Here is a 26,450-nt window from a genome sequence, read left to right as displayed (position 1 = left end):
GGCGTGGACTCTTCCCGTGCGCTTTCCCCGCCCTCCGCCAGGGGGCGCCGCCATCAATCCCATCCCGCCCCGTCGCCGCGCGGTCACGTGCCGCTCTCTCCCCGTGACGTCGCTCCGCTGACGTCACTTCCGGGGCGTCGCGGCGCGTCCCCACGACCTCGGCGATGGCGGCGCTGCGGGGCCTGCGGGGCCTCCCGGGGCTGCGGCACCTCCCGAGCCCGCCCGGGCCGGGCCCGGCTCCCCGCGCGCTGCTCCGGCCCCGCGGCGGCCCCTCCGCCGGGCCCGGAGCGGTGAGTGCGGCCCCGGGGGCGCGGGAAGGTCACGGCGGGCGGGACCGGCGGGAACCGGGGAGAACCGGCGGGAACCGGGGGGCGCCGCCGCTGGGGGCCCGACACGCCTCGGGCACGGCTGCGGCACGGGATTCACCTAAACCCGCGGGGCCCGGGGCTCCCCGGCTCCTTCTGGGGTCGTTCCGTGCCTGGCCCGGTGTGCCCGGTACCTGGCCCGGTGTGCCCGGTGTGCCCGGTACCAGGCCCGGTGTGCCCGGTGTGCCCGGTACCTGGCCCGGTGTGCCCGGTGCCTCCCCCGGTACCTGGCCCGGTGGGCCCGGTGTGTCCGGTACCAGGCCCGGTGTGCCCGGTGCCTCCCCCGGTACCCCCCATTCATTCCCCGGTTCCTTCCCCGGTGTCGCCGTTACCTGTCCCGGTGTTCCCGGTGTCCCCGTTACCTGTCCCGGTGTCTGTCCCTGTTCCCGGTTCTCCACCGGGTCCCCGGGAGTTGTTCCCCCCCCCGCGGTGTCCTTCGCTCGCCCTTTCGCTCTCTTCCTGTCGCGATAGTCGCGACATTCCCGCCGTTCCTGTCGCGACGTTCCCGGTGTCCCCTCTGTCCCTGTGTCACCCTTGTGTCCCTGTCACCCCTAACGTCCCCTGTGTGCCCCCCCAGGTGTCCTTGTCCCCTCCCCAGGAGTCCCCTAATGTCCCCGTTGTCACCCCCAAGTGTCCCTGTCGCCCCTGATGTCCCTTGTGTCACACCCAGGTGTCCCCAATGTCCTCCCAGGTGTCCCCAATGTCACTGTGTGTCCCCCCAGGTGTCCCCGGGTGTCCCATTGTCCCCAGGTGTCCCATTGCCCCCCCAGGTGTCCCCAGCTGTCCCAATGCCCTGTGTCCCCCCAGGTGTCCCCGTTGTCCCCAGGTGTCCCCCTGTCCCCCCAGGTGTCCCCGTTGTCCCCAGGTGTCCCCATTGTCCCCCCAGGTGTCCCATTGCCCCCCAGGTGTCCCCGTTGTCCCCAGGTGTCCCCATTGTCCCCCCAGGTGTCCCATTGTCCCCCCAGGTGTCCCCCCAGGTGTCCCATTGTCCCCCCAGGTGTCCCCGTTGTCCCCAGGTGTCCCCCTGTCCCCCCAGGTGTCCCCCCAGGTGTCCCCCCAGGTGTCCCCAGGTGTCCCCTGTCCCCCCAGGTGTCCCGTGTCCCCCCAGGTGCCCCCCAGGTGTCCCCTGTCCCCCCAGGTGTCCCCTGTCCCCCCAGGTGTCCCCCTGTCCCCCCAGGTGTCCCATTGCCCCCCAGGTGTCCCCTGTCCCCCCAGGTGTCCCCCTGTCCCCCCAGGTGTCCCCTGTCCCCCCAGGTGTCCCCAGGTGTCCCCCCAGGTGTCCCCCCAGGTGTCCCCAGGTGTCCCCAGGTGTCCCAACGCCCCCGTGTCCCCGCAGGCGCGGCTGTCGTCGTCCCCCGGCCGCCGGGGCTCGCGGCGGGCGCTGCTGGCGCTGGGGGCGCTGGCGGGGGGCGGCTCGCTGGCGCTGGCCCTGGCGCTGGGGGGCGCTCCCCTGGCCGCGGGCGAGCTGGAGCTGCACCCGCCCAGCTTCCCCTGGAGCCACGGCGGCGCCCTGGCCGCGCTCGACCACGCCAGGTGACGCCGGGGGGGGTTTGGGGGTCCTGGGGGGGGTTTGGGGGGTCCCTGGGGGGTCTGGAGGGGGTTTGGGGGGTTTCGGGGGTTTGGGGGGTCCCTGGGGGGTCTGGGGGGGATTTGGGGGGTCCTGAGGGGGGGGTTGGGGGGTCTGGGGTGGTTTGGGGGATCTGGGGGGTCCCTGGGCGAGTCTGGGGGGTCCTGGGTGGGGGTTTGGGGGGCCCTGGGGTGGTTTGGGGGGTCTGGGGGGGAATTTGGGAGGTCTGGGGAGTCCCTGGGGGGGTTTGGGGGTGTCCTGGGGGGGATTTGGAGGGTCCTGGGGGAATTTGGTGGGTCCCTGGGGTGGCTTGGGGGGCCTGAGGGGGTTTGGGGGGTCCTGGGAGGTCCTGGGGGGGATTTGGAGGGTCCTGGGGAGGGGTTGGGGGGGTTTGGGGGGGTTTGGGGTGTCCCTGGGGGGTCCTGGAGGGGTTTGGGGGGTCCTGGGGAGGGTCTGGGGGGTCCTGGGAGGTCCTGGGGGGGGTTTGGGGGCACTGGACCGTGCCAGGTGATGGCTGGGGGGGTCTGGGGGGTCCTGGGGGGGATTTGGAGGGTCCTGGGGAGGAGTTGGGGGGGTTTGGGGGGGTTTGGGGTGTCCCTGGGGGGTCTGGGGGGTCCTGGAGGGGTTTGGGGGGTCCTAGGGGAATTTGGGGGAGGTTTTGGGGGTCCCGAGTGTGGTTTAGGGGGTTCTGGGTTTGGTTTGGGGGCTCTGGACCGCACCAGGTAATGGCCTTGGGGGGATCTGGGGGGGCCCTGGCCACGCTTGACCACGCCAGGTAACGGCCGGGGGGGGCTGTGGGGATTTGGGGGTGGTTTGGGGGGTCCTGGGGGGTTTTGGGGTCCCTGGGGCACGGCAGGTGTGGGGTGGGGGCTGCTGAGGGCTCTGAGCCCCCCCAGTGTCCCCGCAGTGTGTGCAGGGGGTCCCAGGTGCGTCCCCAGGTGTGTTTGGGGTGTTTTTGGGGGGCCCTGACCCCGCTGTCCCCCCGCAGTGTGCGCAGGGGGTCCCAGGTGCGTCCCCAGGTGTGTTTGGGGTGTTTTTGGGGGGCCCTGACCCCGCTGTCCCCCCGCAGTGTGCGCAGGGGGTCCCAGGTGTGTCCCCAGGTGTGTTTGGGGTGGTTTTGGGGTCCCTGACCCCCCGCTGTCCCCCCGCAGTGTGCGCAGGGGGTCCCAGGTGTGTCCCCAGGTGTGTTTGGGGTGGTTTTGGGGTCCCTGACCCCCCGCTGTCCCCCCGCAGTGTGCGCAGGGGGTCCCAGGTGTGTCCCCAGGTGTGTTTGGGGTGGTTTTGGGGTTTTTGGGGGTCCCTGACCCCGCTGTCCCCCCGCAGTGTGCGCAGGGGGTCCCAGGTGTGTCCCCAGGTGTGTTTGGGGTGGTTTTGGGGTCCCTGACCCCCCGCTGTCCCCCCGCAGTGTGCGCAGGGGGTCCCAGGTGTGTCCCCAGGTGTGTTTGGGGTGGTTTTGGGGTCCCTGACCCCGCTGTCCCCCCGCAGTGTGCGCCGAGGGTTCCAGGTGTACCGCCAGGTGTGCTCCGCCTGTCACTCCATGGAGTACGTGGCCTTCCGCAGCCTCATCGGCGTCACGCACACCGAGGCCGAGGCCAAGGCGCTGGCTGAGGAGGTGACGGCCCTGTCACCCCGTGTCACCTGGGTCACCTGTGTCACCTGTGTCACCTCCCCTGTGTCACCTGTGTCACCTTCCCTGTGTCACCTGTGTCTCCTGTGTCACCTTCCCTGTGTCACCTGTGTCACCTCTGTGTCACCTGTGTCACCTTCCCTGTGTCACCTCCTGTGTCATCTGTGTCACCTTCTCTGTGTCACCTGTGTCACCTCCTGTGTCACCTTCCCTGTGTCACCTGTGTCACCTCCTGTGTCACCTTTCCTGTGTCACCCTGTGTCACCTGTGTTACCCCCTGTGTCACCTGTGTCACCTTCCCTGTGTCACCTGTGTGTCATCTGTGTCACCTCCTGTGTCACCCTGTGTCACCTGTGTCACCCCCTGTGTCACCTGTGTCACCTTCCCTGTGTCACCTGTGTCACTTCCTGTGTCACCTGTGTCACCTTCCCTGTGTCACCTCCTGTGTCACCTGTGTCACCCTGTGTCACCTGTGTCACCTTCCCTGTGTCACCTCCTGTGTCACCTGTGTCACCTGTGTCACCTTCCCTGTGTCACCTCCTGTGTCACCTGTGTCACCTGTGTCGCCCTGTGTCCCTGCACTTCCATTCCCTGTGCCCCGTCCTGCCTGTCCCCAGCTCACCTGTCCCTCTCTCACCTGTCTCACCTGTGTCTCACCTGTCCGTATCTCACCTGTCTGTGTCCCACCTGTCTCACCTGGGCAGATCGAAGTGCAGGACGGCCCTGACGAGAACGGGGAGCTGTTCCTGTGTCCCTGTGTCTCACCTGTCCGTATCTCACCTGTGTCTCACCTGTGTCTCACCTGGGCAGATCGAAGTGCAGGACGGCCCAGACGAGAACGGGGAGCTGTTCCTGCGCCCGGGGAAGGTGTCGGATTATTTCCCCAAGCCGTACCCCAACGCCGAGGCCGCGCGCGCCGCCAACAACGGGGCGCTGCCGCCCGACCTCAGCTACATCGTCAACGCCAGGTGAGCCCAGGTGTGGGCAGGTACGGACAGGTGTGGGCAGGTGAGCGCAGGTGAGCGCAGGTGTGGGCAGGTGAGCGTAGGTGTGGGCAGGTACAGACAGGTGTGGGCAGGTGAGCCCAGGTGTGGGCAGGTGTGGGCAGGTGAGCGCAGGTGTGGGCAGGTGAGCACAGGTGAGCGCAGGTGTGGGATGTTTGGGGTCTCAGCTCCGTCCCTGACCCCAATTATTGATCCCGTTATTTCCTCCATTATTGATCCCATTGATCCCGGTATTGATCTCACCAGTCCCATTGATCCCGTCACTGATCCCATCACTAATCCCATTATTGATCCCGGTATCGATCCTGGTATCAATCCCGTTATTGATCCCATCACTGATCCCGTTATTGATCCCGGTATTGATCCTGGTGTTGATCCCGTTACCGATCCCGGTATTGATCCTGGTATTGATCCTGGTATTGATCCTGGTGTTGATCCCGTCACTGATCCCATCACTAACGCCATTATTGATCCCGGTATCGATCCTGGTATCGATCCCGTTATTGATCCCGTTATTGATCCCGGTATCGATCCTGGTATTGATCCCGTTATTGATCCCATCACTGATCCCGTTATTGATCCCGGTATCGATCCTGGTATCGATCCCGTTATTGATCCCATCACTGATCCCGTTATTGATCCCGGTATCGATCCTGGTATCGATCCGGTTATTGATCCCATCACTGATCCCGTTATTGATCCCGGTATTGATCCTGGTGTTGATCCCGTTACCGATCCCGGTATTGATCCTGGTATTGATCCTGGTGTTGATCCTGGTGTTGATCCCGTTACTGATCCTGTTACTGATCCCGGTATTGATCCCGGTATCGATCCCGTCATTGATCTCACTGATCCCATTGATCCCATCACTGATCCCATTGATCCCATCACTGATCCCATTGCTCCCCTCACTGATCCCATTGATCCCCTCACTGATCCCATTGATCCCATCACTGATCCCATTGCTCCCATCACTGATCCCATTGCTCCCCTCACTGATCCCATTGATCCCATCACTGATCCCATTGCTCCCCTCACTGATCCCATTGATCCCATCACTGATCCCATTGATCCCATCACCGATCCCATTGCTCCCCTCACTGATCCCATTGATCCCCTCACTGATCCCATTGCTCCCATCACTGATCCCATTGCTCCCCTCACTGATCCCATTGATCCCATCACCGATCCCATTGCTCCCCTCACTGATCCCATTGATCCCCTCACTGATCCCATTGCTCCCCTCACTGATCCCATTGATCCCATCACCGATCCCATTGATCCCATCACTGATCCCATTGCTCCCCTCACTGATCCCATTGATCCCATCACCGATCCCATTGATCCCATCACCGATCCCATTGCTCCCCTCACTGATCCCATTGCTCCCCTCACTGATCCCATTGATCCCATCACCGATCCCATTGATCCCATCACTGATCCCATTGATCCCATCACTGATCCCATTGATCCCATCACTGATCCCATTGCTCCCATCACTGATCCCATTGCTCCCCTCACTGATCCCATTGATCCCCTCACCGATCCCATTGATCCCCTCACTGATCCCATTGATCCCATCACTGATCCCATTGCTCCCCTCACTGATCCCATTGATCCCCTCACCGATCCCATTGCTCCCCTCACTGATCCCATTGCTCCCATCACCGATCCCATTGATCCCCTCACCGATCCCATTGATCCCATCACCGATCCCATTGCTCCCATCACTGATCCCATTGCTCCCCTCACTGATCCCATTGCTCCCATCACCGATCCCATTGATCCCATCACTGATCCCGTCATTGATCTCACTGATCCCATTGATCCCCTCACCGATCCCATTGATCCCATCACCGATCCCATTGCTCCCCTCACTGATCCCATTGCTCCCATCACTGATCCCATTGATCCCCTCACTGATCCCATTGCTCCCATCACTGATCCCATTGATCCCCTCACCGATCCCATTGATCCCATCACCGATCCCATTGCTCCCCTCACTGATCCCATTGCTCCCATCACTGATCCCATTGATCCCCTCACTGATCCCATTGCTCCCCTCACTGATCCCATTGATCCCATCACTGATCCCATTGATCCCATCACTGATCCCATTGCTCCCATCACTGATCCCATTGATCCCCTCACTGATCCCATTGATCCCCTCACTGATCCCATTGATCCCATCACTGATCCCATTGATCCCATCACCGATCCCATTGCTCCCATCACTGATCCCATTGATCCCCTCACTGATCCCATTGATCCCATCACTGATCCCATTGCTCCCATCACTGATCCCATTGATCCCATCACCGATCCCATTGATCCCCTCACTGATCCCATTGATCCCATCACCGATCCCATTGCTCCCCTCACTGATCCCATTGATCCCCTCACTGATCCCATTGCTCCCCTCACTGATCCCATTGATCCCATCACCGATCCCATTGATCCCATCACTGATCCCATTGATCCCATCACTGATCCCATTGCTCCCCTCACTGATCCCATTGATCCCCTCACTGATCCCATTGCTCCCATCACTGATCCCATTGATCCCCTCACTGATCCCATTGCTCCCCTCACTGATCCCGTCATTGATCTCACCGATCCCATTGCTCCCATCACTGATCCCATTGATCCCATCACCGATCCCATTGCTCCCCTCACTGATCCCATTGCTCCCATCACTGATCCCATTGATCCCCTCACTGATCCCATTGATCCCCTCACTGATCCCATTGATCCCCTCACTGATCCCATTGATCCCCTCACTGATCCCATTGATCCCCTCACTGATCCCATTGATCCCCTCACTGATCCCATTGCTCCCATCACTGATCCCATTGATCCCCTCACTGATCCCATTGATCCCCTCACTGATCCCATTGATCCCATCACCGATCCCATTGATCCCCTCACTGATCCCATTGATCCCCTCACTGATCCCATTGCTCCCCTCACTGATCCCATTGATCCCATCACTGATCCCATTGCTCCCATCACTGATCCCATTGATCCCCTCACCGATCCCATTGATCCCCTCACTGATCCCATTGCTCCCATCACTGATCCCATTGCTCCCCTCACTGATCCCATTGCTCCCCTCACTGATCCCATTGCTCCCATCACTGATCCCATTGATCCCCTCACTGATCCCATTGCTCCCCTCACTGATCCCATTGATCCCATCACCGATCCCATTGATCCCATCACTGATCCCATTGATCCCCTCACTGATCCCATTGATCCCCTCACTGATCCCATTGATCCCCTCACTGATCCCATTGATCCCATCACTGATCCCATTGCTCCCATCACTGATCCCATTGCTCCCATCACTGATCCCATTGATCCCCTCACTGATCCCATTGATCCCCTCACTGATCCCATTGATCCCCTCACTGATCCCATTGATCCCATCACTGATCCCATTGATCCCCTCACTGATCCCATTGATCCCATCACCGATCCCATTGCTCCCCTCACTGATCCCATTGATCCCCTCACCGATCCCATTGATCCCCTCACTGATCCCATTGATCCCCTCACTGATCCCATTGCTCCCCTCACTGATCCCATTGATCCCCTCACTGATCCCATTGATCCCATCACTGATCCCATTGATCCCATCACTGATCCCATTGCTCCCATCACTGATCCCATTGATCCCCTCACTGATCCCATTGATCCCCTCACTGATCCCATTGATCCCATCACTGATCCCATTGATCCCCTCACTGATCCCATTGATCCCCTCACTGATCCCATTGATCCCCTCACTGATCCCATTGATCCCATCACCGATCCCATTGATCCCCTCACTGATCCCATTGCTCCCCTCACTGATCCCATTGATCCCCTCACCGATCCCATTGATCCCCTCACTGATCCCATTGATCCCATCACTGATCCCATTGATCCCATCACCGATCCCATTGCTCCCCTCACTGATCCCATTGCTCCCCTCACTGATCCCATTGCTCCCATCACTGATCCCATTGATCCCCTCACTGATCCCATTGATCCCATCACTGATCCCATTGATCCCATCACCGATCCCATTGCTCCCCTCACTGATCCCATTGATCCCATCACCGATCCCATTGATCCCATCACTGATCCCATTGCTCCCATCACTGATCCCATTGCTCCCCTCACTGATCCCATTGATCCCCTCACCGATCCCATTGCTCCCATCACTGATCCCATTGATCCCCTCACTGATCCCATTGATCCCCTCACTGATCCCATTGATCCCCTCACTGATCCCATTGATCCCCTCACTGATCCCATTGCTCCCCTCACTGATCCCATTGATCCCATCACTGATCCCATTGATCCCCTCACTGATCCCATTGCTCCCATCACTGATCCCATTGCTCCCATCACTGATCCCATTGCTCCCATCACTGATCCCATTGATCCCCTCACTGATCCCATTGCTCCCCTCACTGATCCCGTCATTGATCTCACCGATCCCATTGCTCCCCTCACTGATCCCATTGATCCCATCACTGATCCCATTGCTCCCCTCACTGATCCCATTGATCCCATCACTGATCCCATTGATCCCATCACTGATCCCATTGCTCCCATCACTGATCCCATTGCTCCCCTCACCGATCCCATTGATCCCATCACCGATCCCATTGCTCCCCTCACTGATCCCATTGCTCCCATCACTGATCCCATTGCTCCCATCACTGATCCCATTGCTCCCATCACTGATCCCATTGATCCCCTCACTGATCCCATTGCTCCCCTCACTGATCCCGTCATTGATCTCACCGATCCCATTGCTCCCATCACCGATCCCATTGATCCCCTCACCGATCCCATTGCTCCCCTCACTGATCCCATTGCTCCCCTCACTGATCCCGTCATTGATCTCACCGATCCCATTGCTCCCATCACCGATCCCATTGATCCCCTCACCGATCCCATTGATCCCATCACTGATCCCATTGCTCCCATCACTGATCCCATTGATCCCCTCACTGATCCCATTGATCCCCTCCCTGATCCCATTGATCCCATCACTGATCCCATTGATCCCATCACCGATCCCATTGCTCCCATCACTGATCCCATTGATCCCCTCACTGATCCCATTGATCCCCTCACTGATCCCATTGCTCCCATCACTGATCCCACTGATCCCATCACTGATCCCGTCATTGATCTCACCGATCCCATTGCTCCCCTCACTGATCCCATTGATCCCATCACCGATCCCATTGATCCCCTCACTGATCCCATTGATCCCCTCACTGATCCCATTGCTCCCCTCACTGATCCCATTGATCCCATCACCGATCCCATTGCTCCCCTCACTGATCCCATTGATCCCCTCACTGATCCCATTGCTCCCATCACTGATCCCATTGCTCCCATCACTGATCCCATTGCTCCCATCACTGATCCCATTGATCCCCTCACTGATCCCATTGCTCCCCTCACTGATCCCGTCATTGATCTCACCGATCCCATTGCTCCCATCACCGATCCCATTGATCCCCTCACCGATCCCATTGATCCCATCACTGATCCCATTGCTCCCATCACTGATCCCATTGATCCCCTCACTGATCCCATTGATCCCCTCCCTGATCCCATTGATCCCATCACTGATCCCATTGATCCCATCACCGATCCCATTGCTCCCATCACTGATCCCATTGATCCCCTCACTGATCCCATTGATCCCCTCACTGATCCCATTGCTCCCATCACTGATCCCACTGATCCCATCACTGATCCCGTCATTGATCTCACCGATCCCATTGCTCCCCTCACTGATCCCATTGATCCCATCACCGATCCCATTGATCCCCTCACTGATCCCATTGATCCCCTCACTGATCCCATTGCTCCCCTCACTGATCCCATTGATCCCATCACTGATCCCATTGATCCCCTCACTGATCCCATTGCTCCCATCACTGATCCCATTGCTCCCATCACTGATCCCATTGCTCCCATCACTGATCCCATTGATCCCCTCACTGATCCCATTGATCCCATCACTGATCCCATTGCTCCCATCACTGATCCCATTGCTCCCCTCACCGATCCCATTGATCCCATCACCGATCCCATTGCTCCCATCACCGATCCCATTGATCCCCTCACTGATCCCATTGATCCCATCACTGATCCCCTCATTGATCCCCTCACTGATCCCATTGCTCCCCTCACTGATCCCGTCATTGATCTCACCGATCCCATTGCTCCCATCACCGATCCCATTGATCCCCTCACCGATCCCATTGATCCCATCACTGATCCCGTCATTGATCTCACCGATCCCATTGCTCCCCTCACTGATCCCATTGATCCCCTCACTGATCCCATTGCTCCCCTCACTGATCCCATTGATCCCATCACTGATCCCATTGCTCCCCTCACTGATCCCATTGATCCCCTCACCGATCCCATTGCTCCCATCACTGATCCCATTGCTCCCATCACTGATCCCATTGATCCCATCACTGATCCCATTGCTCCCCTCACTGATCCCATTGCTCCCATCACTGATCCCACTGATCCCATCACTGATCCCATTGCTCCCCTCACTGATCCCATTGCTCCCCTCACTGATCCCATTGCTCCCATCACCGATCCCATTGCTCCCCTCACTGATCCCATTGCTCCCCTCACTGATCCCATTGCTCCCCTCACTGATCCCATTGCTCCCATCACCGATCCCATTGCTCCCCTCACTGATCCCATTGCTCCCCTCACTGATCCCATTGATCCCATCACTGATCCCATTGATCCCATCACCGATCCCATTGCTCCCATCACTGATCCCATTGCTCCCATCACTGATCCCATTGATCCCATCACCGATCCCATTGCTCCCCTCACTGATCCCATTGATCCCATCACCGATCCCATTGATCCCATCACTGATCCCATTGCTCCCCTCACTGATCCCATTGCTCCCATCACTGATCCCATTGCTCCCCTCACTGATCCCATTGATCCCATCACTGATCCCATTGATCCCATCACTGATCCCATTGCTCCCCTCACTGATCCCATTGCTCCCATCACTGATCCCATTGATCCCCTCACTGATCCCATTGATCCCATCACTGATCCCATTGCTCCCATCACTGATCCCATTGATCCCCTCACTGATCCCATTGCTCCCCTCACCGATCCCATTGATCCCCTCACTGATCCCATTGCTCCCCTCACTGATCCCATTGCTCCCCTCACCGATCCCATTGATCCCATCACTGATCCCATTGCTCCCCTCACCGATCCCATTGCTCCCCTCACCGATCCCATTGCTCCCCTCACTGATCCCATTGCTCCCATCACTGATCCCATTGCTCCCCTCACTGATCCCATTGATCCCATCACCGATCCCATTGCTCCCATCACTGATCCCATTGATCCCCTCACTGATCCCATTGCTCCCATCACTGATCCCATTGATCCCATCACTGATCCCATTGATCCCCTCACCGATCCCATTGATCCCCTCACTGATCCCATTGATCCCCTCACTGATCCCATTGATCCCCTCACTGATCCCATTGCTCCCCTCACTGATCCCGTCATTGATCTCACCGATCCCATTGCTCCCCTCACTGATCCCATTGATCCCCTCACCGATCCCATTGATCCCATCACTGATCCCATTGATCCCATCACTGATCCCATTGCTCCCATCACTGATCCCATTGATCCCCTCACTGATCCCATTGCTCCCCTCACTGATCCCGTCATTGATCTCACCGATCCCATTGATCCCCTCACTGATCCCATTGCTCCCATCACTGATCCCATTGATCCCATCACTGATCCCATTGCTCCCATCACCGATCCCATTGATCCCCTCACTGATCCCATTGATCCCATCACCGATCCCATTGCTCCCATCACTGATCCCATTGATCCCATCACTGATCCCATTGCTCCCATCACTGATCCCATTGCTCCCATCACCGATCCCATTGATCCCCTCACCGATCCCATTGCTCCCATCACCGATCCCATTGATCCCATCACTGATCCCATTGATCCCCTCACTGATCCCATTGCTCCCATCACCGATCCCATTGATCCCATCACTGATCCCGTCATTGATCTCACTGATCCCATTGATCCCATCACTGATCCCATTGCTCCCATCACTGATCCCATTGCTCCCATCACTGATCCCATTGCTCCCATCACCGATCCCATTGCTCCCATCACTGATCCCATTGATCCCATCACCGATCCCATTGATCCCCTCACTGATCCCATTGCTCCCATCACCGATCCCATTGATCCCATCACTGATCCCGTCATTGATCTCACTGATCCCATTGATCCCATCACTGATCCCATTGATCCCATCACTGATCCCATTGCTCCCATCACTGATCCCATTGCTCCCCTCACTGATCCCATTGCTCCCCTCACTGATCCCATTGCTCCCATCACTGATCCCATTGCTCCCCTCACTGATCCCATTGATCCCCTCACCGATCCCATTGCTCCCCTCACTGATCCCATTGATCCCCTCACCGATCCCATTGCTCCCCTCACCGATCCCATTGATCCCATCACTGATCCCATTGATCCCCTCACTGATCCCATTGATCCCATCACCGATCCCATTGATCCCCTCACTGATCCCATTGATCCCATCACTGATCCCATTGATCCCCTCACTGATCCCATTGATCCCATCACTGATCCCATTGATCCCATCACTGATCCCATTGCTCCCCTCACCGATCCCACGGATCCCGCTGACCCCCCGGCACCGAGGTCAGCACTGTGCGTTCTCTCTCCTCACCGCTTACTGCGACCCCATTAGTGATCCAGTAACCGTTGAATTAACCCCGTTAACGATTTCATTAACCCATTAACGATTTCATTAACCCATTAACGATTTAATTAACTCGTTAAGGATTTAATTACCCCATTAACGATTTAATTACCGATTTAATTCCCCCCTCCAGACACGGAGGAGAGGTTTACATGTTGTCTCACCTCCCGGGTTACTGTGACCCCATTATTAACCCATTAACGATTTCGTTAACCCATTAACGATTTAATTAACCCATTAAGGATTTAATTACCCCATTAACGATTTAGTTACCGATTTAATTCCCCCCTCCAGACACAGAGGAGAGGTTTACATGTTGTCTCACCTCCCGGGTTACTGTGACCCCATTATTAACCCATTAACGATTTCATTAACCCATTAATGATTTAATTAACCCGTTAAGGATTTAATTACCCCATTAACGATTTAGTTACCGATTTAATTCCCCCCTCCAGACACGGAGGAGAGGTTTACATGTTCTCTCTCCTCACGGCTTACTGTGACCCCATTATTAACCCATTAACGATTTCATTAACCCATTAACGATTTCATTAACCCGTTAACGATTTAATTACCCCATTAACGATTAATTACCGATTTAATTCCCCCCCTGCAGGCACGCAGGGGGGGATCACGTGTCCTGGGGTTCCGTGACCCCATTGCCGACCCCGTTACTGGTCCCATAACCCCGTTAACGATGCCGTTACTGCCGCTAACGGTTAATTAACGCCACTAACGATTAATTACCGGTTTAATTGCCCCCCCCCAGGCACGGAGGGGAGGACTACGTGTTCTCGCTGCTGACGGGGTACTGCGACCCCCCCGCGGGCGTGTCGCTGAGGGAGGGGCTGCACTACAACCCCTACTTCCCCGGGCAGGCCATCGGCATGGCCCCGCCCATCTACGACCAGGTGCTCGACTACGACGACGGTGAGCGGGCCGGGGGCTGGGGGGGCTCGGGGGGGGCTGGGGGGGATTAAAGGGGGTTTGGGGGGGATTTAAGGGGGTTTGGGGGGGCCCGGGAGGGGGTAAAGGGGGTTTGGGGGGGATTCAAGGGGGTTTGGGGGGGGTAAAGGGGGTTTGGGGGGCCCGGGAGGGGGTTTGGGGGGCCCGGGAGGGGATCTGGGGGGGCCCGAGAGGGGGTAAAGGGGCTTTGGGGGGTTAAAGGGGGTTTGGGGGGTTAAAGGAGATTTGGGGGGTCCTGGGGAGGCTCACAGGGGATTTAGGGGGGTCCTGGGGGGGTTAAAGGGCCTTTGGGGGCTCCTGCTGGGGCTGTGAGGGGTCTGGGGTGTCCCCGGGGGGGATTTTGGGGTGTCCCCGGGGGGATTTTGGGGTGTCCCGGGGGGGTTTTGGGGTGTCCCGGGGGGGTTTTGGGGTGTCCCCGGGGGGTTTTGGGGTGTCCCCGGGGGGGGTTTTGGGGTGTCCCGGGGGGATTTTGGGGTGTCCCCGGGGGGATTTTGGGGTGTCCCGGGGGGGTTTTGGGGTGTCCCCGGGGGGGTTTTGGGGTGTCCCCGGGGGGGGTTTTGGGGTGTCCCCGGGGGGATTTTGGGGTGTCCCCGGGGGGGATTTTGGGGTGTCCCGGGGGGGTTTTGGGGTGTCCCCGGGGGGTTTTGGGGTGTCCCCGGGGGGTTTTGGGGTGTCCCCGGGGTCTCACCCGCCCGCCCCCCAGGGACCCCGGCCACCATGTCTCAGGTCGCCAAGGACGTTTGCACCTTCCTGCGCTGGGCGGCCGAGCCCGAGCACGACCACCGCAAACGCATGGGCCTCAAGGTGGGGCTGGGGGCGAAATGTGGGGCTGGGGGCGAAATGTGGGGCTGGGGGCGAAATGGGGCGCTGGGGGCCTCAAGGTGGGGCTGGGGGCGAAATGTGGGGCTGGGGGCGAAATGTGGGGCTGGGGGCCTCAAGGTGGGGCTGGGGGCGAAATGTGGGGCTGGGGGCGAAATGTGGGGCTGGGGGCCTCAAGGTGGGGCTGGGGGCGAAATGGGGGGCTGGGGGCGAAATGTGGGGCTGGGGGCCTCAAGGTGGGGCTGGGGGCGAAATGGGGGGCTGGGGGTGAAATGTGGGGCTGGGGGCCTCAAGGTGGGGCTGGGGGCGAAATGGGGGGCTGGGGGTGAAATGTGGGGCTGGGGGCCTCAAGGTGGGGCTGGGGGCGAAATGGGGGGCTGGGGGCCTCAAGGTGGGGCTGGGGGGGAAATGTGGGGCTGGGGGGGAAATGTGGGGCTGGGGGGGAAATGTGGGGCTGGGCTCTTTCTATGGGGTCGGGGTCTCTCTGTGGGGCCGGGGTCTCTCTGTGGGGCTGGGGTCTCTCTATAGGGCTGGGGTCTCTCTGTGGGGCTGGGGTCTCTGTGGGGCCGGGGTCTCTGTGGGGCCGGGGTCTCTCTGTGGGGCCGGGCTCTCTCTATGGGGCTGGGGTCTCTCTATGGGGCCGGGCTCTCTCTGTGGGGCCGGGCTCTCTCTATGGGGCCGGGCTCTCTCTGTGGGGCCGGGCTCTCTATGGGGCCGGGCTCTCTCTATGGGGCCGGGCTCTCTATGGGGCCGGGCTCTCTCTATGGGGCCGGGCTCTCTATGGGGCCGGGGTCTCTCTGTGGGGCTGGGGTCTCTATGGGGCCGGGCTCTCTCTGTGGGGCCGGGCTCTCTCTATGGGGCCGGGCTCTCTATGGGGCCGGGGTCTCTCTGTGGGGCTGGGGTCTCTATGGGGCCGGGCTCTCTCTGTGGGGCCGGGCTCTCTCTATGGGGCCGGGCTCTCTCTGTGGGGCCGGGCTCTCTCTATGGGGCCGGGGTCTCTCTGTGGGGCCGGGCTCTCTCTATGGGGCCAGGCTCTCTATGGGGCCGGGGTCTCTGTGGGGCCGGGCTCTCTCTATGGGGCCGGGCTCTCTATGGGGCCGGGGTCTCTGTGGGGCCGGGCTCTCTCTATGGGGCCAGGCTCTCTATGGGGCCGGGGTCTCTGTGGGGCCGGGCTCTCTCTATGGGGCCGGGCTCTCTCTATGGGGCCGGGCTCTCTCTGTGGGGCCGGGCTCTCTCTGTGGGGCCGGGCTCTCTCTATGGGGCCGGGGTCTCTATGGGGCCGGGCTCTCTCTATGGGGCCGGGCTCTCTGTGGGGCGCCCAGGGGTCCCCGCCCCACACATCCCCCGCCCCACAGATGCTGCTGCTCTCGGGGCTGCTCGTGCCCCTCCTGCTCTACCTGAAGCGACACAAGTGGTCGGTGCTCAAGAGCCGCAAGATGATCTACCGGCCCCCCAAGTAGGGGGCGCCGCCCCCTCGCCCCCCCAGCGGCTCCCGGCCCCACAAGTTGGGGGGCGGGGCGGGGGAGGGGCACTGGGGGGTCCCAGCTCTCCCCTCCCCCCCCACAAGTGTTCGTGCTCGGCCCCCGCGGGCGCTGCGGGAATAAAGTCTGCGGTTCCACGGGAGAGGGGCGTGTGGGGCGGGGTGTGGGGCGGGGTGTGGGGCGGGCTGTGGGGCGGGGTGTGGGGCTGTGGGGCCGGCTGTGGGGCCGGGTGTGGGGCCGGCTGTGGGGCTGTGGGGCCGGCTGTGGGGCCGAGTGTGGGGCTGAGTGTGGGGCCGGCTGTGGGGCCGGCTGTGGGGCCGGCTGTGGGGCCGAGTGTGGGGCTGGCTGTGGGGCCGGCTGTGGGGCTGGCTGTGGGGCTGGCTGTGGGGCCGGCTGTGGGGCCGAGTGTGGGGCCGGCTGTGGGGCCGGCTGTGGGGCTGTGGGGCTGGGTGTGGGGCCGAGTGTGGGGCTGAGTGTGGGGCCGAGTGTGGGGCCGGCTGTGGGGCCGAGTGTGGGGCCGAGTGTGGGGCCGAGTGTGGGGCGGGGTGTGGGGCCGGGTGTGGGGCCGAGTGTGGGGCCGGGTGTGGGGCCGAGTGTGGGGCCGGCTGTGGGGCCGAGTGTGGGGCGGGGTGTGGGGCCGAGTGTGGGGCCGGGTGTGGGGCGGGGTGTGGGTCACGCTGTGGGTCACGCTGTGGGGCCAGTTCAGTGCCGTGGGTCACACTATGGGTCACGCCATGGATCGGGTTCAGTCCGTGGGTCACACTGTGGGTCACGCTGTGGGTCACTCCGTGGGTCAGGCCGTGGGTCAGGCCGTGGGTCAGGCCGTGGGTCAGGCCGTGGGTCAGGTTCAGTGCCGTGGTTCACGCTGTGGGTCAGTCCATGGGTCAGGCCGTGGGTCAGTCCATGGGTCAGTCCATGGGTCAGTCCATGGGTCAGTCCGTGGGTCAGGCCGTGCCGGTGCCGTGTCCCCCCGTGGCCGCGCTGGCCGTGGGGTGACCCCTGTCACTGTCCCTGTCCCCGTGTCCCGGTGTCCCCGTGTCCTGTCCCCGTGTCCCCGTTCCGGTGTCCCCGTCCCCACGCCGATGACGTCCCCGTGTCCCCATGTCCCCGTCCCCGTGTCACCGTCCCCACGCCATTGACGTCCCCATGTCCCCGTCCCCGTGTCCCCGTGTCCCCACGCCGGCGCCCGCCGCAGCCTGTGACACTCGGTGGCCTTTATTGACCCCCCGGGCTGTGCCCCCCGCGGGTCCCGGAGCCCCCGAGTCCGTCCCGTGTCCGTGTGTCCATCCACTGTCCGTGTGTCCGTCCTGTCCCTCTGTCCGGCCGCTCTGTCCCCGCGGGACGTGGCTCCTCCCGGCTCCGCTGCTCCCTCGGTGACCCCGGGGGTGTCCCCAGGGTGTCCCCTGTCCCTCGGTGTCCCCCGGTGTCCCCGGGGTGTCCCCAGGGTGTCCCCTGTCCCTCGGTGTCCCCCGGTGTCCCCGGGGTGTCCCCTGTCCCCCGGTGTCCCCGGGGTGTCCCCAGGGTGTCCCCTGTCCCTCGGTGTCCCTCGGTGTCCCCGGGGTGTCCCCAGGGTGTCCCCTGTCCCTCGGTGTCCCCCGGTGTCCCCGGGGTGTCCCCTGTCCCCCGGTGTCCCCGGGGTGTCCCCGGGGTGTCCCCTGTCCCCCGGTGTCCCCGGGGTGTCCCCAGGGTGTCCCCTGTCCCCCGGTGTCCCCCGGTGTCCCCGGGGTGTCCCCTGTCCCCCGGTGTCCCCGGGGTGTCCCCGGGGTGTCCCCTGTCCCCCGGTGTCCCCGGGGTGTCCCCAGGGTGTCCCCTGTCCCTCGGTGTCCCTCGGTGTCCCCGGGGTGTCCCGGGGGGGTCAGTGGCAGTTCTGGCACTGCGGGTGGCACCTCTGGCCGTTGACGTTGCAGCGACAGCCACCACTGGTGTCCCCGGGACCCTGCAGGGGGACAGGGCGGGGGTCACCAGGGGACACCGGGGTCACTCTGTCACCATGGGGTCACTCCGTGTCACCCTGGGGTCACTCAGTGTCACTCTGTACTCAATGTCACCCCGGGGTCACTGTGTGTGTCACCCTGGGGTCACTCTGGGGTCACTCAGTGTCACCCTGGGGTCACTGTCACCCCGGGGTCACTCAGTGTCCCCCTCTGCCCCTCCTCACTCACCCGCTACTCCTGAGACCCCCCGAGACCCCAGCCCAGCCCCTGGCGCCCCCTGGCTCATCTCAGGGACCCCCAAACTCCCCCAGGGACCCCCCAAACCCCCCCGGGACCCCCCGGGGCCCCCCGGGACCCCCCGGGACCCCTCCTCACCGCCGGCCCCCATCGGGGCCCCTTGGTGACCCAGCAGATCTCGGTGTGGCACACGGCGCAGCGGATCCCCCAGGACCCCCACTCACCCCAAACCCCCCCAGGGACCCCCCAAACCCCCCCAGGGACCCCCAGGGACCCCCCAAAGCCCCCCGGGACCCCCCGGGACCCCCCGGGACCCCTCCTCACCGCCGGCCCCCATCGGGGCCCCTTGGTGACCCAGCAGATCTCGGTGTGGCACACGGCGCAGCGGATCCAGTCGCAGCCGTCCTTCTTCTGCACCACGATGCGACACGTGGGGCAGTGCATGGCCTCCCCCCGCTGCACCAGCGTCTGGGGACACACACACACACCCGGGGGGGTGTCAGGGTGGTGGGGACCCCCCAAAGCCCCCCCGGGACCCCCCAAAGCCCCCCCGGGACCCCCCAAACCCCCCCCGGACCTGCAGCATGTCGCGGGTGTCGCGAGCGGCCGCGTCGTGCAGCGCCCGCAGCTGCAGCTGCTCCTGGTACTGCCGGCAGTCCTGGCCCGGGTGGATGGCCTGGGGACAGCGGGGACAGCGCTGGGGACAGCCCCCGGGACCCCCCCGGGACCACCGGGACCACCCGGGACAGAGCTGGGACCACTGGGACCACCCTGGGACCCCCGGGAACTCCCCAGAACTGACTGGGAACCCCCTGGACCACCCAGGACCCCCCGGGAACCCCTCGGAGCTAAACCGGAACCCCCCAGGAACACCCAGGACCCCCCAGAACTGACCCAGAACCCCCCAGGAACCCCCCCAGAACCACCCAGGACCCCCAAGAACCCCCTGGGACCCCCAGGAACCCCCCCAGAACTGACTCAGAACCCCCCAGGACCCCCCAGAACCCCCCGGGACCCCCAAGAACCCCCCCAGAACTGACTCAGAACCCCCCAGGACCCCCCAGAACCCCCCGGGACCCCCAAGAACCCCCCCAGAACTGATCCAGAACCCCCCCGGACCACCCAGGACCCCCCAAAATCTCCGGGACCCCCCCAGAATCCCCCAGGAACCCCCTGGGAACTTCCTAGGACCACCCAGGAACTCCTGGAACCTCCCAGGACCCCCGAGGGACCCCCCCAGTGGTCACTGGGATGGTGTGAGGGGCTCAGGGGGTCACTGGGATGGTGTGAGGGGCTCAGGGGGTCACTGGGATGATGGGGGGGGGGGGTCAGGGGGGGTCACTTTGGGGCTGGGGGTCCCCGGGGGGGGTCCCAGGGGTCTCAGGGGGTGTCCCAGTGGTCCCTGAACTGTCCTGGAGGTGTCCCAGGGGGGTCCTGGTGGTCCCAGGGATGTCCCGGGGAGGTCCCAGGGGTGTCCCAGGGGTGTCTTGGGGGTCTCCCGGTGGTCCCAGGGGTCCCGAGGGTGTCCCAGAGGTGTCCTGGGGGTGTCCTGGGGGTCCCCTGCCAGTCCCAGGGCTGTCCCGGTGGTGCTGGGGGATATCCTGGTGGTCCCAGGGCTGTCCCGGTGGTGCCGGGGAATATCCTGGTGGTCCCAGGGCTGTCCCGGTGGTCCTTGTGGTGTCCCAGTGTTCCCAAGGGTGTCCCAGGGATGTCTTGGGCGCGTCCCGGGTGTGTCCTGGTGGTCCCAGTGATCCCGGGGGTATCCCAGGGGTGTCCCAGGGGTCCCAGGGCTGTCCTGGTGGTCCCAGGGATGTCCCAGGGCTGTCTCGGGGGTATCTTGGGGTGTCCCAGGGGGGTCCCAGTGGTGTCCTGGTGGTCCCAGTGATCCCGGGGATATCCCAGTGGTCCCCAGGCTGTCCCCGGGCTGTCCCCGTGGTGTCCCCGGGCTGTCCCGGTGGTCCCAGGGTCCCCCCGAGCCCCCCGGCGCCCACCTTGCAGAGGAGGCAGTTGAGGGCGCCGCAGACGGGGCACGGGAACTCGTTCACCGAGTCCTCGGTGAAGCACCAGCCCGGGCAGTCCCGGGCCCGGCAGTGGAAACTGTTCCGGGAGCGCCGCTCGGCCAGGGCCAGGCCGCGGGCCAGGAACCGGGCGTGCTCCTCGGGGGACAGCAGCTGGGGACATCAGTGGGGACATTAGTGACGTCATTGGGGACATTGGGGACATTAGGGACATGGTCAGTGACAGCCCCGGGCCAGAGCCGGGCGTGCTCCTCGGGGGACAGCAGCTGGGGACATCAGTGGGGACATTAGTGACGTCATTGGGGACATTGGGGACATTAGTGACATGGTCAGTGACAGCCCCGGGCCAGGAACCGGGCGTGCTCCTCGGGGGACAGCAGCTGGGGACATCAGTGGGGACATTAGTGACGTCATTGGGGACATTGGGGACATTAGTGACATGGTCAGTGACAGCCCCGGGCCGGAGCCGGGCGTGCTCCTCGGGGGACAGCAGCTGGGGACATCAGTGGGGACATTAGTGACGTCATTGGGGACATTGGGGACATTAGTGACATGGTCAGTGACAGCCCCGGGCCGGAGCCGGGCGTGCTCCTCGGGGGACAGCAGCTGGGGACATCAATGGGGACATTAGTGACGTCATTGGGGACATTGGGGACATTAGTGACATGGTCAGTGACAGCCCCGGGCCGGAGCCGGGCGTGCTCCTCGGGGGACAGCAGCTGGGGACATCAATGGGGACATTAGTGACGTCATTGGGGACATTGGGGACATTAGTGACATGGTCAGTGACAGCCCCGGGCCGGAGCCGGGCGTGCTCCTCGGGGGACAGCAGCTGGGGACATCAATGGGGACATTAGTGACGTCATTGGGGACATTGGGGACATTAGTGACATGGTCAGTGACAGCCCCGGGCCAGAGCCGGGCGTGCTCCTCGGGGGACAGCAGCTGGGGACATCAATGGGGACATTAGTGACGTCACTGGGGACATTGGGGACATTAGTGACATCACTGGGGACATTGGGGACATTAGTGACATTGTCAGTGACAGCCCCGGGCCGGAACCGGGCGTGCTCCTCGGGGGACAGCAGCTGGGGACAGTGGGGACATCGAGAGTGACATTAGTGACGTCACTGGGGACATTAGTGACATCAATGGGGACATTGGGGACATCACTGGGGACATTGGGGACACTAGTGACATGGGCAGTGACAGCCCCGGGCCAGGAACCGGGCGTGCTCCTCGGGGGACAGCAGCTGGGGACATCAATGGGGACATTAGTGACGTCATTGGGGACATTGGGGACATTAGGGACATGGTCAGTGACAGCCCCGGGCTGGAGCCGGGCGTGCTCCTCGGGGGACAGCAGCTGGGGACATCAATGGGGACATTAGTGACGTCATTGGGGACATTGGTGACATTAGGGATGTTGTCAGTGACAGTCCCGGGCCAGAGCCGGGCGTGCTCCTCGGGGGACAGCAGCTGGGGACATCAATGGGGACATTAGTGACGTCATTGGGGACATTGGTGACATTAGGGACGTTGTCAGTGACAGTCCCGGGCCAGAGCCGGGCGTGCTCCTCGGGGGACAGCAGCTGGGGACACTGGGGACACTGGGGTCACCCCTAGGGACACAGGGGACATTGGGGACACCCCTGGGGCCATTGGGGACACTGGGGCCATTCCTGGGGACACTGGGCCACCCCTGGGGACACTGGGGCCATTGGGGACACTGGGGACATCACAGGGACACTGGGGCCACCCCTGGGGACATTGGGGACACTGGGGCCGCTCCTGGGGACATTGGGGACACTGGGGCCACTGGGGCCACCCCCGGGGCCATTGGGGACACTGGGGTCACCCCTGGGGACACTGGGGCCATTGGGGACACTGGGGCCACCCCTGGGGACACTGGGGCCACTGGGGCCACTGGGGACACTGGGGACACTGGGGTCACCCCTGGGGACACTGGGGACACTGGGGCCACTGGGCCACCCCTGGGGCCACTGGGGCAGCGCCGGGGCAGGGGCGGCCCGGCGGACGCACCGCGCGGATCTCCCGGTCCTGCAGGCGGCTGTCGCAGGTGTAGGTGACATCCCGGTAGGGACAGGCCACCGCCGGCTCCTCGCTGTGCTCGATCACCTGCCGCAGGCACTCCCTGGGGGGTCAGAGGTCACACGGGGGTCACACGGGGGTCACACCAGGGTCACGGGGTCACACGGGGGGGTCGCACACATTTCCCCGTTGGTTCCCCGATTTTTTTTCCTGTTTTCCCCGTTATTTTCCCCATTATTTCCCCATTATTTCCCCATTATTTCCCCATTATTTTCCCATTATTTTCCCATTATTTCCCCATTAATTTCCCCATTCCCCCCCCCCCGATTTTTCCCTATTTTCTCCATTAATTTCCCCACTACTTTCCCATTTTTCTCCATTATTTTCCCACCCGATTTCCCCATTATTTTCCCCATTTTTTCTCCATAATTTTCCACATTTTCACAGTATTTACCTCATAATTTTTCCCCATTATCTCCCCATGAATTTCCCCATTATTTCCCCAATTTTTCCCTATTTTCTCCATTAATTTCCCCATTACTTTCCCCGTTATTTCCCCAATTTTTTCCCAATTTTTTCCATTGTTTTTCTGCCCGATTTCCCCATTAATTTCCCCATTATTTTCCCCATTTTTTTCTCCATCATTTCCCACATTTTCACATTATTTTCCTCATAATTTTTCCCCATTATTTCCCCATTTTTTCCCCATTTTCCCCCATTTTCTCCATTAATTTCCCCATTTTTTCCCCAATTTTTTCCCTATTTTCTCCATTGTTTTTCCACCCGATTTCCCCATTATTTCCCCATTATTTTCCCCATTATTTTCCTCATCGTTTTCCACACTTCCACATTATTTTCCTCATAAATTTTCCCCATTATTTCTCCATTAATTTTCCCATTTTCCCCAATTTTTTTCCCATTTTCTCCATTATTCATTTTCCCCCAATTTTTCCCATTTTCTCCATTAATTTCCCCATTATTTCCCCAATTTTTCCCTATTTTTCCATTATTTCCCCTTTATTTCCCCACTATTTCCCCATTATTTTTTCCTTTTTTTCCCCAATTTTTCCCCGTTATTTCCCCACTATTTCCCCACTATTTCCCCATTATTTCCCCTTTACTTTTTCCATTATTTCCCCATTATTTCCCCAATTTTTCCCCCATTATTTCCCCACTATTTCCCCACGATTTCCCCATTTTTCCCCCTCTTCCCCCCATTATTTCCCCACTACTTCCCCCATTATTTCCCCACTATTTCCCCATTATTTCACCATTATTTCCCCAAATTTTCCCCATTATTTCCCCATTATTTCCCCTTTATTTTTTCCATTATTTCCCCATTACTTCCCCAATTTTTCCCCCATTATTTCCCCACTATTTCCCCACGATTTCCCCATTTCCCCCCTCTTCCCCCCATTATTTCCCCACTACTTCCCCCATTATTTCCCCATGATTTCCCCATTATTTCCCCATTATTTCCCCCATTATTTCCCCACTATTTCCCCATTATTTTTTCCATTATTTCCCCATTATTTCCCCACTATTTCCCCCATTATTTCCCCACTATTTCCCCCACTATTTCCCCACTATTTCCCCCACTATTTCCCCATTATTTCCCCAATTTCCCCATTATTTCCCCACTATTTCCCCACGATTTCCCCATTTTTCCCCTCTTCCCCCCATTATTTCCCCATTATTCCCCCATTATTTCCCCACTATTTCCCCAATTTCCCCCACGATTTCCCCATTTCTCCCCCTCTTCCCCCCATTATTTCCCCATTATTTCCCCACGATTTCCCCAATTTCCCCATTTTTCCCCCTCTTCCCCCCATTATTTCCCCATTATTTCCCCCATTATTTCCCCCATTATTTCCCCAATTTCCCCCACTATTTCCCCATTATTCCCCCATTATTCCCCCATTATTCCCCCATTATTTCCCCATTATTTCCCCCATTATTTCCCCACTATTTCCCCAATTTCCCCCATTATTTCCCCAATTTTCCCCCACGATTTCCCCATTTTCCCCCTCTTCCCCCCATTATTTCCCCCATTATTTCCCCCACTATTTCCCCATTATTTCCCCAATTTTCCCCCAATTTCCCCCCATTATTTCCCCATTATTTCCCCATTATTTCCCCAATTTCCCCCCATTATTTCCCCACTATTCCCCCATTATTTCCCCATTATTTCCCCAATTTCCCCCCATTATTTCCCCACTCTTTCCCCATTATTTCCCCATTATTTCCCCCACTATTTCCCCAATTTTCCCCAATCTCCCCCCACTATTTCCCCCTCCTCCCCCCACTATTCCCCCCCATTATCCCCTTTCCCCCCGCGGACCGGCAGAAGCTGTGCAGGCAGTCCCGGAGCAGCACGCCCCGGCCCGCGGGCACGCCCTGCAGGCAGATCCCGCATTCCAGCGCCTCCGCGTTGGGCACCAGCTCCGCCTGCTCCGCCCGCAGCAGCTGCTGGAAGTTCTGCTGACGTTCTGCCTCCAGCGCCTGGGGAAAAACGGGGAAAAACGGGGGGAATCATCGGGAAATTACGGGGAAAATCATGGACAACACGGGAAAACAATTGGGGGAAAAATGGGGAAATACGGGGAAAAAATGGGGGAAATAACGGGGAAAAAATGGGGAAATTACGGGGAAAATCATGGACAACATGGGAAAAGAATTGGGGGAAAAATGGGGAAATACGGGGAAAAATCATGGAGAACATGGGAAAAGAATTGGGGAAAAATGGGGAAATACGGGGAAAAATCATGGAGAACATGGGAAAAGAATTGGGGAAAAATGGGGAAATACGGGGAAAAAATGGGGGAAATAACGGGGAAAAAATGGGGAAATTACGGGGAAAATCATGGACAACATGGGAAAACAATTGGGGAAAAAATGGGGAAAAAATGGGGAAAATACTGGGGGAAATGGGAAAAGAATAGGGGAAATAATGGGGAAATAACGGGGAAATACGGGGAAAATAATGGGGAAAATGGGAAAAGAATTGGGGAAATCATGGGGAAATTAGGGGGAAAAATAATGGAGAACATGGGAAAAGAATTGGGGAAAAAAGGGGAAATACGGGGGAAAATGGGGGAAATAATGGGGAAAAAATGGGGAAAATGGGAAAAGAATTGGGAAAAGAATGGGGAAATAACGGGGGGAAAATGTGGAAAATAATGGGAAAAATAATGGGGGAAATGGGAAAAGAATTGGGGAAAAAATGGGCAAATAATGGGGAAAATGGGGAAAGAATTGGGGAAATAATGGGGAAATAACGGGGGGGAAATGGGGAAAATAATGGGAAAAAATAATGGGGAAATAATAGGTAAATAACGGGGAAAAAAAGGGGGAAATAATGGGAAAAATAATGGGGAAAATGGGAAAAGAATTGGGGAAAAAATGGGGAAATAACGGGGGAAAATGGGGGAAAAAATGGGGAAAATAATGGGGAAAATGGGAAAAGAATTGGGGAAATAATGGCGAAATAACGGGGAAAAATCATGGAGAACATGGGAAACGAATTGGGGAAATC

The 26,450-nt window shown here is 60.0% G+C and overlaps 2 protein-coding genes across 2 annotated transcripts; one reads left to right on the top strand and one right to left on the bottom strand.

Annotated features, from left to right (window-relative positions):
• Positions 1 to 147: 147 nt before the first annotated feature.
• CYC1 (cytochrome c1) lies at positions 148 to 16,816 on the top strand. Its single transcript, XM_066209353.1, has 7 exons — positions 148 to 290; positions 1,702 to 1,898; positions 3,418 to 3,544; positions 4,370 to 4,527; positions 14,178 to 14,338; positions 15,078 to 15,178; positions 16,549 to 16,816. Exons 1-7 carry the CDS (start codon positions 165 to 167, stop codon positions 16,651 to 16,653), a joined length of 975 nt encoding a protein of 324 aa, XP_066065450.1. The 5' UTR covers positions 148 to 164; the 3' UTR covers positions 16,654 to 16,816.
• A 1,058-nt stretch (positions 16,817 to 17,874) lies between these two features.
• Positions 17,875 to 25,447, bottom strand: LOC136306002 (ranBP-type and C3HC4-type zinc finger-containing protein 1-like; the record flags this gene model as incomplete). Its single annotated transcript, XM_066209352.1, has 6 exons — positions 17,875 to 18,610; positions 19,170 to 19,313; positions 19,423 to 19,521; positions 20,837 to 21,016; positions 22,907 to 23,018; positions 25,257 to 25,447. Coding segments are annotated over 6 exons (807 nt in total), but the record flags the coding sequence as incomplete, so codon positions are not given.
• Positions 25,448 to 26,450: the final 1,003 nt, after the last annotated feature.

This window comes from Chamaea fasciata, unplaced genomic scaffold (genome assembly GCF_029207755.1).
Source record: "Chamaea fasciata isolate MVZ Bird 193981 ecotype frontalis unplaced genomic scaffold, bChaFas1.0.hap1 SCAF_875, whole genome shotgun sequence".
In the NCBI taxonomy this organism is placed as follows: domain Eukaryota; kingdom Metazoa; phylum Chordata; class Aves; order Passeriformes; family Sylviidae; genus Chamaea; species Chamaea fasciata.
The sequence above is the reverse complement of the archived record's forward strand: the minus strand, read 5'-3'. Positions and strand labels throughout refer to the sequence as shown.

Excerpts from the sequence above, each read along its gene's own strand:
- CYC1 (XM_066209353.1), top strand. The coding sequence starts at position 165 with ATGGCGGCGCTGCGGGGCCTGCGGGGCCTCCCGGGGCTGCGGCACCTC. Across the intron at positions 14,339-15,077 it reads GGTGCTCGACTACGACGACG|GGACCCCGGCCACCATGTCT; the intron begins GTGAGCGGGCCG and ends CCCGCCCCCCAG. Across the intron at positions 15,179-16,548 it reads GCAAACGCATGGGCCTCAAG|ATGCTGCTGCTCTCGGGGCT; the intron begins GTGGGGCTGGGG and ends CCCGCCCCACAG.